General features: G+C 50.1%; 1 protein-coding gene across 4 annotated transcripts in view; it reads right to left on the bottom strand.

Moving 5' to 3' along the window:
- The window catches only part of AGBL4 (AGBL carboxypeptidase 4), a 423,930-nt gene that overhangs the window by 182,616 nt on the left and 227,564 nt on the right, over positions 1-13,750 (bottom strand). For all 4 annotated transcript variants that reach the window (XM_078867534.1, XM_078867531.1, XM_078867530.1 and 1 more), the window contains one exon: positions 4,829-4,923. In XM_078867534.1, coding sequence (XP_078723660.1) covers positions 4,829-4,923 — 95 coding nt within the window. The remainder of the gene's footprint in view (positions 1-4,828; positions 4,924-13,750) is intronic.

Below are 13,750 nucleotides of genomic sequence, written 5' to 3'. Positions count from 1 at the left end.
AATTGCAGGGCTGCTGCTTTATATTTTATATTTGTCGCACAGGCAGAGCAGAATAAAGGAGAGCGTGGTGACCTGAGCGGGAAAAGTGAAGAGTGCTCACTCTGAGCATTCGACTCCAAAGGGAAGGAATCTCGCCAAGGATCATTTGGTGACGAAGATTGCGAAGGTGCAGATGAGCAAAGAAATTAGGGCATGGTATTGATGTAATAGAATAATAATCATCTCCAGCCCTCTGTCAATATACCGCAAAATGGGGGATCCCCACGTCGTGTTCGTCACGGAGAGTTGTTTGGCCATACTTCACCATGCCCATCAGCGTGGGTTGGTGGAGGTCGAGAGGTCGGGCCCGGCTTGATGTTCGCCGTGACAGGGAATCGAAGCGTGGGTCGCCGGTTCAAAGCGCAGCGCGCTATAACCACTGTGCCACCGCTCCATGATTTGATGTATTATTCATTCCTGTAATCGTTCTCGCGTATTGTTTCCAGATTGTTTATGGGAAATCAGTAGCAATGCATAACGATTGACATGACGTGGCAGTCAGTCAGCAGTGGATAGAGGATGATGATGGTTATTAAAACGGTGATGAGCAATGAGTAATTACATACCTGATGATGATAACACAAGCATGGTCACGATTATGATGTCATTCTACCATCTGTTACAATAATGGCGTTTAAGATCATTCATAAAGGTGATGATCATGATAACAGTATTCGACAACTATGGCCACGATTATGATGTCATTCTACCATCTGTTACAATAATGGCTTTTAAGATGATTCATTACGGCGATGCTGATAATGATGACGAGTTTGATACAGGCGACGAGGACAAGAAGCATCATCGCGTGATCATACCCGGTGATCTGAAGCTGATGTCATAAGTGAATTATGATTTCACGTTGATGATGATGATGGCTTGGATGATTATGACGATAAGGATATTAATTATAATGCGTTTTACAATGATCATGAAGTGGAGGAGTTTATGACGACAATGATTGATGGCTTTGGTGGGGATTTGTTTAACGATGGCGGTGATGATGCTTACGCATCCATCCCCAGCAATAGGGGGTCTGCGTTTAAATTTAAGAATCGATTCCTTGCGGTCCCCATGCTTCCCGTCACATCTGCATTATCTCTCATTTTGTGTGGCTTATTCAGTATTGTCGTCCTTTTTGGTATCATGTATGGCGAGCATCACACTCAAATCAACGCATTCTTATTACGAATATGAGCCAGGAATGTGTGTCACGCGCGTGACGTCACTCCACATGAGGCCCCCCCCCCGCGTGACGTCACTCCACATGAGGCCCACCCCCCGCGTGACGTCACTCCACATGAGTGGGTGGATTTTTACACGAACGCAGAGGAAGGTCGAGCTGAATATAATATGACGTTTCTTTACAGAAAGCGACGATAAAATATAAATCTACGCTGCACAGTGCTACATTCGTGCGTGACGTCACTGCAAAAGAGCCCCCCCCCCCCCTTCGTTAATGTTCATGCCCGCGTGGAAATTTACACGAACGCACAAGAAGGTCGCACACTCCACATGCCGCACCCCTCCCCTCATTAATAATCATGCGCGGGTGACGTCACTCCACATACCGCACCCCTTCACAATTACCATTAACGGGTGATGTCACTCCACATGGGGCAACGCCCCCATCCCCCCTCATTAATAATCACGAGCTGAACAATTTTTCTATTGAATATTTCAGATGTACTGCAATAAATGGACGGGAAAACAAGCTAGTAAGTAGTTACACCATTGGAACCTCATTTGCCAGTAAAAAATATAATTGGTTTTTTACCCTTCTATCTGGCAACAAAACTGACACCTTCAAGGACAGTGCATATATTATCAGAGTTATGTTTTTTTGTTTGCATTATGACTGCAGGTATTGTGGTCTATGCAAACATGACTCCTTGTAAAAAAAGGTGTCAGTTTTTGTTGCCAGATAGAAGGGTAAAAAACCAATTATCAAGCTAGTAAGTCTAAGAGTTATGTGTTCTTCTCTCTGCCTACTCCTGTCCCTTTCTCTCTCTGTCTCTCTCTCACTCGTGCCCGCTTGGTCTCTGCTCCCTGGGTCACAGAAGGCGATCGTCACGGTCACGTGAGCGCGCGCGACCGTCATTCGGAGGATGACGCTCCGACAGTCGTTGGCATTTTGTCGTCGTTTTGTCGAACACATAACAAGTCTGACGATGACCATGCCGACGATGCGTGGTAGACGCAGACGAACGCTACAACAATTCGACGCGCAGGCTTTCGCGACCCATATTATTTTCAGATTAACATGTAAGACCTCAAAACAGGAAAGCTTCATCACAATTCTGGCAAATCGCCTGATGAAGCTGGTTGTAACCACGAGTGAAACGTCGCGGTTCACGAACTGTAAATGTTGCGGGTTTACTCTCCAACACACAACCCGGTGGTGCTGAACTCGGAACTAATTTGCACGTTTTGTTCACCTGACAAACCTTAGGGGCCGTCCATAAATGACGTCACGCGATTTTGGACGATTTTTGACCCCCCCCCCCTTCGTCACACGGCGTCACAAAAAGTCAGACCCCCTCTCAAATATGACGTCACAAAGCTCTGCCCCCCCCCCCCCCCAAAAAAAAACATGCTTCAAATCGCTTTAAACTATTGTCATTGTAGTGCGTATTTAATGTGGCGCTGTACTCTGATGTTGTAGGAGAAAACATTTATTAAAAAGTCTATTTAATTAAGTAGAACGTGTTGTCTATCTTTATTTAAAGTTGCGCATTTTGATGTGACGTCACATTTATCACCCCCCCCCCCCCTAGTCACACATCGTCACAAATGTCTGACCCCCCCCACCCCCAACGGACGGCCCCTTGCTAAATGGCTGCGCCGTGTGATGGTGGGTTAGCGACACATCTTTTTTTTTTAACATCGACGCGATCTAACCCAACAGTAATGCCGTGACAATCGACGCACCAAATCCTCTCCCAGCAACAATTCCCCCTTGTGCCGAGCTCGGCTCCACCCTGGCAAGCGGCGTCGCGGCAAGGAACGTCCGCGCTGCGACGGACCAACCACCGAATGTGTGGCGAGCATCAGACTCAGGCCAAATGGACCTTTCCCAAATGGGGAATATGCGGGGGGGGCAAACGCCAGCTGCACTTGGCTTTCTTTGTTGTTGTTAACGGATCGCTCCGTACGAGAGTATTCATTAAAACGTCCGAGGAGTCGGTGCAAATGAGCCTGCGTGTGGATTAGCATAAGGGAAGGGTTTATGTTGCTGTGTGTGCGTGCACGAGCAAACTGCGGGGCAGTGGTGCGATGGTTCGTGTGCTGCTGCTGCTATGAAGCTGCTCATCCAGGTACAATTCCTGGAAGCGTTGTTGACTGCAGGGGTTTGCTCTTTAATCTTCCAATGACTTCCAACGCATGAGCTCTTTCCATCTGTCCGTACATAACGTGGATCACTTTAATTCTCGCGAAGTTAATCTCGTATGAACGAAACTTTGGAAAACTGGCCACATTTATCAAAGAGTTTTGCTCAAACGTTGCAAACTTAACCCACCAATGAAAAGAACAACAGTATTGGTTGCTCGACGTTTCCACGCGACGATTAACCACTTAGTTGATCTACCATTCGCGGCCAGGTCGCCTCTGAAAAACAGCTGTATGGCTCAGTGGGCCTCACCTGGCAAACTAAAATAATGAATCGTAGTAGTTAAGAGACTGTGTGTGTGAGAGAGATTGCTGGGAATTATTATCCGCTACTCTCCTTAGTTGAACTGCGTGAAGGCCCATCGTGAGTCATTATTTATGGCCCTTATTACATGTGACCGTGTGGGAGAGCTCATTGAAAGGCATTTATTGATGTATTTAGCCATGTGGGAGCTTGTAGAGTGATTAACCACCAAATTGTTAGTTTTTTTTCTTCATTTCAGCTTGTAAGACAATTGGTAACGTGACTGGAAGGTGTTACCTACACCTCTGGGCCTCCCCTAGGTCACCTCAGCCTTAACGTTAACACCTCGTGCAATGTGTTACTGCTCGCGGTGGAGAGAGAAAGGTGGCCATGCCTGGCGCTGGCAACAGCTCCGCTTTCATGTTCATCGTTTATAGTTTAGTTCAGGGGTTCTTAACCTGGGGTGCACGCTGCATCCGCTGTGGGTGCAAGATGCCCTTTCTGGGGGTGCGAGACATGGCCAGGTTTCTTTAGAAGGTGAATCATCGACAACACAAACTAAGCACGGACACGTAAGTACAACTACTTTGTTTCATCAAACCTGTGTATTTATTAACATTATCATTTTTTTTTTACGATTGAGAACCAGAGGGTTGCATGCTGCAGTAAAGGTTTGGAACCACTTGTTTAGTTTCATGTGCCGTGCCAGCCTAACAGAGCTCGCAGATGCAATACATCGTCGCCTCGTCACAGAGACGTTCTCTCTCTGTGTGGCTATGTGTGTTCTCTCTCTATGTATCTTCGTGATATCTGTCTGCTTATATGTCTGTCTATAGTTTTCTGGTTAGATTTGTGTTGCTATTTCATTTTTACCTGATGATGATTGCTTGTGTTGCAATCGAAACGTCGTATGCTATTATTTAATTTATTATTTTATCTTTATACGTGACTTTACCGAAATAACCAAAGAGTAGATGCAATACAATCTGTGCGACTGAATTGGGGTACGTTTATCTGTTTGAGCTCCCAAAATCTCCTTTGCCATGAGAATGAATAATACCATTTGCGACATTGACAAACCGGGGTTAGTTAAACAGACACGGGAGTGAACTGGTGTGGTGGTGGGAGTCGTCGAAGCAGTTAGTTCGCACTCACCATTGCGGGCGACTGGTGGACTTGACAACAGGCGTCATCCCGTCTCTGTACAGGCTCCTGGTCTTGCTGAAGTTCACGAGGTTGAAAATCGCGCGCTGCGCTCACAACAGCATTCAAGTGGGGGGGGCACGAAACGTCAGTTAAGTACCGCCATCAAGTTCCATTCGCAAAATAAACTTTCTTCGGTTAACATGTCGGTCGCAATCAAAAGTGTCTCCATGACCAAACGAGCGTTGGCATTGGCCCACAGCAGCATCAATCATCACCACCACCACCACTACCAGCAGCACCATGGCCTGTACGTTGACAGCCCTTGGACCAGTGGTGTAAATTCCACGTTTCTATGGCTTTGACAGTTGATGTTCACCGCACTGTTTCGTCCGTTGTATGTATGTTGAACCTCTTTCGCATCGTACGTAGCCAACACTCGCTAATCGGAGATGCGGCGTAAGGACGACAAACTAAACACAAACAATAGTTCTACAGAAACGAGTTTAAAATCTACACGATTTAATAGTGGACAGCTCCAGTGGCTTCCCGATATCGGAAGAGCGTTCCAAACGGCCAACGAAGCGCATCTGAAAGCGCCGCGCGTGACCACGTGTACAGCGTGTGGCACTCCTGCACCTGGTAAGATAAATATTATAAATATAATTGTTTTATTTGTATATTTTAAAGTTATTTGTTTACCTTTCCTATACTTTGCACTGCTATCGTGTTTTTGTGTATTTGTTGTTGTTGACACGTTCTGACCCCGTGCCCCTACTGGACATCTGTGGAAAAGGGGCTTTATAGCTCATCGGATTTCTCCAGTCTAAAGAAATATTCAGAATCTGAGCTGCACACACGTGACACGCCAGTCACTCTGCGGCATCGTCTACGCACGAGCTTGTTCACCCAGTCGCCTTTGTCTCACCGGCGCTGATGGTGACACTCGGGACTGAGGCCCAGAGGAGGCCCAGCACCGATGTAGATGTCCCCCGCCACGGGTGTTAGCCTTGGCCAGGAATTGGAACTCAGAAGGCCGGGAGCACAGGGCAGTGTGCTAACCACTACATCGACAATCTTGAGTTGAAGCTTTCGTGACTGCAGGAATCCATACTCTTTTGTTCTTTCGGTAAAGTCACGTAGGTAGAAAAATCATAGATCACGACGTTTCGATCGCAACACAAGCAATCGTCATCATGTGGGACAACCACAGCAAGAAAAACTGCTGAAGACCTTCACACACAACAGAAGACCTTCAGCAGTTTGTTCTTGCTGTAGTTGTACCACCTGATGACGATTGCTTGTGTTGCGATCGAAACGTCGTGATCTATTATTTTTCAACTACATCGCCACTTGCAACAGCGCACACAACACACACAAACACACACAAAACACACACATAACACACACAACACACAAACACAACACACACACAACACACAAACACACACATGACACACACACACAAAACACACGCACAACACACACACAACACACACACATAACACACACAACACACACAAACACAACACACAAACACACACAATACACACAAAACACACACACAACAAACACACAACACACACAAACATACACATACCACACACACACCATACAAACACACACCACACACACAACACACATAACACACAAACACACACAACACACACACCACACAAACATACACACAACACACATATACAAACCACATGCACAACGCACACAACACACAGCACACACACACACAACACAAACATAGGCCGTTGACGCGTGCATTGTTGGCAAGCCCGACCGTGGCCAGCACCAGTGGAGAGTGAAACCTGAACAAGTCCCAGTCTCGACTCAGCGTCACATCGACACCGTGTGTGGGGTGTGAACCACTGCGCTTGGGAGACGAAGGCAGCCTGGTGGAGTCCAGCTCACGCAACGCCCTCGTGTGCAGTCCCAGCCCCCATACGTGTCCACACCACACACACATAGACAGACAAAGATCCCCGTATGGCCTGAACAGACTGTTGGGGCAAGTGCTCCTTGCGAGCACCTATGAAGGCCGGCACGGCACACGAGTGGGTGAGTGGCCAGCACTACGTCCGACCGACTTTGTCTCCCCAGGGGCGATGTTTACACACTGCACCAGGTATTCATTCAAGGCTGAGTTGACCTAGGGGAGGCCCGGGACCAGTTCACATAATCGTCACTGGTGAACTCTGGTCGCCAGGTTCGTCGCGCAGGGCGCTAACCGCTACACTACCGCTCCCCACACTATCCATGCATACAAACACACCACGTGCACCCGCCACACGACATACGCGCATTAAGATTCAGCAGTGGATTCAGGGGAGCTGACCGTAACGATCGCGAGCTCATTAATACGTACGTTGTGGTACATCAAGCGAATGGTGGATAACGCATCTGCTGTTGGCGAGCGAGCGAGCGAGGGATCGAGCGGAGGGGCTCCCCCAGTTTCCCCGTCGCGACTCCACGCGCCACACCAGACACCAGCCGGGGCTTGACATCGCCAGCCAGCGATGGACACGATGGCCGTGACCCATTCCCCGCTGTTATGCGTGTTGAACTTCTTTCGCACCGTACGTAGCCAACCGTGCTCATCGGGGACGGACAATAAACTTAAAACACAAAACAACAGTTTGAAAGAAATTCGTTTTAAAGCTAGATTTAAAATTTCTTAGCTCCCAGTTGTTCCTTAATATCGGAGGGAAGAGCATTCCAGACGGCCGCAACATCGCATCTGAAGGCTCGCCGATGCAGTGAAAGATGTGCGACAGACCAGGGGGTGACGCTGACATCTCTACGTGGCTGGATTCAATCCGCAGCGGACTCAATCCATCGTCTTACAATGTTGTTACATTGATTTTAGATTTCGTAAATGCATCCCATTACAAAATCCTGGGCGATAAGTTATCCTTGCATGTGCGCTGAACTTCTTTCCCACAGTACGTAGCCAATCGTGCTGATCGGAGATGCGGGGGAAGGACAGCAAACTAAACACAAAAAGCAGTTTAAAAGAAATTAGTTTTGCAAACAAGATGTAAAAGTGCGTAGTTCCAGTGGCTTCCGAATATCGGAATATCGATTGCGCCGTCGGGAGCCGCTCTGGCCACCAGCTGTCAGCATCGGGACACCGCTAGCCACGTCCGGTTATCGATGCCGAGATCTGGACACCGGACATAATACATCGAGATGTCGATAACGCTGTTGAGATTCTAACGACCGCTACAAAGAAGGCCCCTCGTCCAGCGTTGAAGTGCCAAAGGGATGTACATATGCAATAAATAATAATACTGACACCAACACTAATGTTACTCTTTGGCTTTTTCGGTAAAGTCACGTAGGTAAAAAATTAAAATAAATTAAATCACGACGTTTCGGGCGCAACACAAGCGTCCTTCTTCAGGTGGGGACAACTGAGCGAAAGCACGAAACGTCGTGATTTAATTTATTTGAATTTTTTACCTACGTGACTTTACCGAAAAAAGCAAAGAGTATGAATCTTTGCAGTCACGAAAACTTCAAATCTAGAACACTAATGTTATTTATCTATTCAGTAAATGTTTGTTACACTTCTTTCGTAACATACGTAGCCAACCGTGCTCATCAAGATCCTTCCAGACTATCACGAGAAACCCCCACGATGCACACGAGGTGGTGACACCTCAACAATCCGCACAGGCGGGGCAGGAACCCTCTTGCTGTGCTGCCAATCTTCGGGTCACTTTGGAGCCCCTGCCGGATTGGGACTTTCACGAACATTCGTGATCCACCAACCCTTGCCTCCAAAGTGCCACCACGCCTGGCCACAATATGACCTTCCCCGTCTTAATCCAGAGGTCCCACTCCCGCATAGGGTCGGCAGCCCGCATGTTCTCTCTCCGTGTGCGCAGAGATCCGCGGACTTACTCAGAGACCCATCGGCTCACATACACTTACACAGTAGATACATTGACATTGAGATCCATATAATTACATAGAACACCATATTCATCAATAACACTGCCTTAAAATGAACAAATATGTACATATCAGAATAAGAATATGTATTCATACTGGAGGAATCCGATGGGCTACAAAGCTCTTTGTCAGATATGTGACGTTTCGGGCAATGGACCTTCCTCGTAGCACTGATGTGTTACAGACAGATGTGTTGAGGGTTTTGTTAATTGTGTTCTGCGCGACAGCCAATGCAGCATCACAAAATAATCTGCTTACTTTTGTAGAACCCACGCCCACTTTTATAGACAACCATAGACTAACATACACTTAACATGGTCCATGGGGATTTACATAGAACACCGTAGACTTACATAGAGAACCACAGATTTGCTTTCGCGATCCATAGACTTCCACGTAGATCCATAATGCTCTTTGATATTCTTGCACGAGGTCAGAGACGTTGGCTTTCTGTCGCCATGTGACTTTTCTAACCCTCTGCCTCTTCTCTCGTCACATCCGCTAAGCCCCGCGGAGAAAATTGATCTCGAGATTGTCAGGTGCGTGACGACGAAACTTGACGTTGGGTCTCAGGATGTTAACCACCTCGCCCGGTATGCAGGAGGTCGTGGGTTCAATCCTGACCCTGACGCCTGCTGTATATTTGGAGTTTTCGTGTCTCCGCGTTTTGTTCCTCTACATATAGAATCAATATTTCTTCAGGGTATTTGGCTGCTATACATTTCCCCGTGATGATGCACCACTTCGTCGACCTATGATTTGCGATGGCTAGGGTCGCTTCTGCAAAAGAGCAATAGGTAGCTCAGTGGGGCCTTACCTGGTAAAAAAAACAATATAAAAAAGCACGGTAAGATTTAGTTGAGAAAATGTGACAGCCACACTCCAACGTGGTTGTGATGTCTGGATCTCAACAGGGGGTCGGTGGCCCCAGCTGGCTCAACCGGAGGGCAAGCATCCAAACTCGACAAAGTCAATCGCTTTTATTGTCACACATCTGGCTGGAAGGGGTGGGGGCGAGGGGGGCGAGCGGTAGCAATGACGGCGCGAATACTGCACTGTGAATCTAGCCCACCTGAGTTAGATTCCCGTTAGAGCCGTCCCCGAGGAGTAGACGGGGAATCGGGACGACCGCCCTGGGCCCCGTGCTTTGGGGGGACGGGCGGGGCTGCGCTTCGAAGTCACGGTGTTAGATGTAATGCTTCCGGTGTAATTTGAAGGCGTCGGGGTTGGAGGGGGGGGGGCACACGGTGTGGAAGTTGCCCCAGGACCCTTACCCCCGCAGTAGAGGGCCTTAATTCCAGGGCACGGCTAACATCTGTGGCGAGAGAGTGATCTCCGCTAGCTCGGTGGGGCCAGCGATATACATGCGTGCTGCCCTCGCCCCCCCCCCACTACCCTATGCTCGTGTGAGTCTGCAGGCACACCACTTGTGACACTGACCATATTCGCAAATGTGGTTGAAATAATTAAAACCCAACTTGATTGCTATATTAGAACCGGGAGTGAAGCGGTGATCCAGCAGTTAAGGGCACTGCCGTTACGAACCCGAGTGACGCGAGTTCGATTCTCCGGCCACGGCTATCATCAGTGGCGTGTGATATCCGAACGGCTCACGGGGGCCCCACCCCGACTTCACCCGCCACCCCGCCCTGACGAGTGTGGTGAAGTATGGTCAAACAATCCCCCACGACCGACGAGGCGTGCGAGAGGTCTCCGATCCAACAGTTGATTAGACGACGGACTTCAAATCGTTATTAGCGTATAATGACGCAGCCGACGCATTGGCCATCGCAATGTGACTTACGTATCACTGCAGGGCCATTTAGCCAGGAGGAAAAACCCTACGTCCGATTTCGTGCGGCTCACTCTGTTTAATCAAACGCATCGGATAATCAACCGTGGCGGCTTCTGACAGCTGTAACCGTTCATGAATTCCTACAGCCACTGTGCATTCCATGGATTTGACAAAGGGCTGTCAATTATATAGATGTCAAAAAAGCACGCAAGTGATCGAATTTGGCTGCAAAGCGCCCCACGCAGCGAGTGCGCGATGCGTTGGTGGGGCGCCCACCGCACGCACCGCACGCACCGCACGCACCGCACGCACCACATGCCCGCACCGCACGCACCGAACGTACCGCACGCACGCACCGCACGCACAGGGGCATCGGTCTCAGGGGCCATCCCCTTAAGTGCACCATTACCGGCCGGGCAATGTCAACCGTCTTCTGGCATCATCAGGAGTCTGACCTTTCTCACCTTGTTCCCCTTTGGTTCACACTGCTGACCTCTCTTGGTGCTCTTTTTAAATAAATACTGGTTCCTGCCGTAGGACCTACACGGAGGGCCATCCCACGCCGCCGTCTGGACCGATCCGGGTGCGCAAGCTCTGTCCTCAACCACCAGACGTCCCCCGACTCGCACTTGCCCCTCTGGGGCGGTTGAGCGTCGACAAGAAATCGAGACACAAAGCCCGCGCACCGCACGTGGCTTCGCCCAGGGGAGATGTCCACGCTCAGCCTGGTGCCGCTCACGGATCGTCGTGGTCGTCGCACTCGATGATGTGGAGACCCACGCCTGTCAATCCACGGGGGGGGGGGAGGAGGACTGGCCAGAGGCGATGGATCGCGGCAACACTCGGAGGAACATTCGAAAGAACGTTCACTACTAACTTCTGCTACTGCCATAGGAATGTGGAATTTCCACCGTTGGCACAGGACTTTTCAATATCAATGAGCTACCACTCAACGCTTCCCTTGAGCTGGCAGACGTTGGTTTTGTGAAAATGTGAGTTTCGCAATCAACGTGTTCTTCCTGCCCACCAGGCGAGGTGGTTAACATCTCGCCACCGTGGCGCGGTTAATTGGTCAAGGTGCATACGGGACGGTCGGATACGCGACGTTGCACCGCATTAGAATTCGCAAACCGGACGTCGTTGATTCCGTTCGGTTGTTGGGCCCGTCACTCATTTCCCGCCACCCCCCTCCCCTTCACCCTAGCTCCCCCCCCCCCACCCCCCCCCCCCCCTTTGCCCCCCACCGTTCCCTTAACGCTCGGGGGACAAAATAAACTATGGGGGTCTCAGGCACCTGATTCTTTTCGTCCCTTCAGGCGAGATCACTTTCGCAAAAGCAAAATAAATGACCCCCAGTTATTATGTAAGTGATTCCACAGATGCGGTTCACCCCGGGCCGGGTTTTCATGCCGTTTTATCTCGAGCTTTTAAGGCAAGCGAAAATAAATATATTGCCTCTGCACACCGACATACACGGACACACACACACACGCGTTCGCGCGTGCACTTATATTAATAATAAAAATTTGATGGAGCCGCCGCCGCTGCAAATGAATGAGTAAATAAACGCTCGTTGCGCCCGGCGCTCAGATTTCCCCGCGTGAAAGCTCCCACAGGCGTGCGGCATCAGAGGATGTATTTCACTCGCCTACGCTTAAGTGCGTGTCATATATCCGTGCGTAATGGTCTCGTCAGCGCGCACCACAAGGAGGCCGTGTCTGCGTGGCTACGCCGCAACGCAGCCCTGCTGCACGTGGGCTGCCCCGAACCCAGAAGCAGCAGCAGTGAGGGTTGGTGGATCACCACCAACAACAACAACAACCGCTATTCGCCACTAAGTGGCGGTGACGTCACCACGACACTTGTGCCAGGCTATGTGCACCTTGAGGCCACGTGAAGTGTCGAACGCACGCTGGCAGGAGGTCACGGGGCAGACCCAGGTGCCATGGGTCGATTGACTGAGATGACTGCCCGATGCACCACCTGTGCCCCCTACTGTGCCAACCGGTTGAACAGAGAGGAGCCACAGACCTGCAGGATGGCAAACGCGCGGTGAACCAGCACCAACAATTGCCCACGTTCTGCGGTCCTCTCTATGTGAATGTGCTTTCGGCCAGTTGATGAGCGTATGTACGTATGTTTGTATGTTGAACTTTTTTCGAACCGGACGTAGCCAACCGTATTAATCGGATGTGCGTTTACATATGGGAGGAAGCCGCAGCACCCGGAGAAAACCCACACGTGCAAGGGTGAAACGCTCTATCCCGCACAGATGCAACAGGCGGAGTCTACATTGTTGTTCCTGGCGAGCTAGGGTATGGTTGGCACCTCCTCGACGCCCCACGGGAAGGGAGTTTCAGAACATTCGTGCGGTGATCCGCTGGCAGGAGGTCACAGGGCAGACCCAAACGCCACGGGTCGACTGACCGAGACGACTGGCTGATGCACCACCTGTGCCCCCTACTGTGCCAACTTGCTGTGCTTTAGCCACCCGGCGCTCCGCTCGTTGTTGTGAGCGTCGCTCCTCCGCTCTCCGTTGCTGTTGGAGGGCGACTGCCTCCAACTGCCCAGCAGCGTCTCCTTCACGAGCCTCCTCCACAGAGGCCGATCTTGACACCGCTGGTACCGGTCATCGGCACGCACACACACACAGAGACGTTGCTGTGGAACTCCGTTCGTCTACCCGTGCGTGAGCGTCGAGGAGAGAGGGGCCGTGCCCTCGCTCTGCCAGCAGAATGCAGTACGGCAAAGCATGGACCGAAACCATCGGTGCCTTGTCGATGGCACAAGGGTGTTGCGCCCGTCGCACGCGTTGCTTGTCTCCGGGCGGCTCAGGTTGCCTCCCACTTGCTTGATGGATCACTAGCTGTTTGGCTGGAAACATCTTAATATACCGAGAACTGCAGAGCAATTGTTGGCACCGGCTCAACGCCCGACAGCCTTCCAGTTTGTATGTGATTCTTCAGCTGTGAGATGCAATTTGCGTGAGCGGCCACGCATTATAAAATGATCCAGGATATATGTATATATTTTTAGAGGCACCTCAACCACTACATGTGGGCCCTGTGCATACGGAGGAAGTGGAGGAGCAGAGATGGACAGAGAGAGGGACACACCGAGAGAGAGAAAGATACACAAAGAGACAGACGCGGAGAGATACGCTGAAAACA

The sequence above is a fragment of the Lampetra fluviatilis genome, chromosome 24 (assembly GCF_964198595.1).
Source record: "Lampetra fluviatilis chromosome 24, kcLamFluv1.1, whole genome shotgun sequence".
NCBI lineage: Eukaryota > Metazoa > Chordata > Hyperoartia > Petromyzontiformes > Petromyzontidae > Lampetra > Lampetra fluviatilis.
The sequence above is the reverse complement of the archived record's forward strand: the minus strand, read 5'-3'. Positions and strand labels throughout refer to the sequence as shown.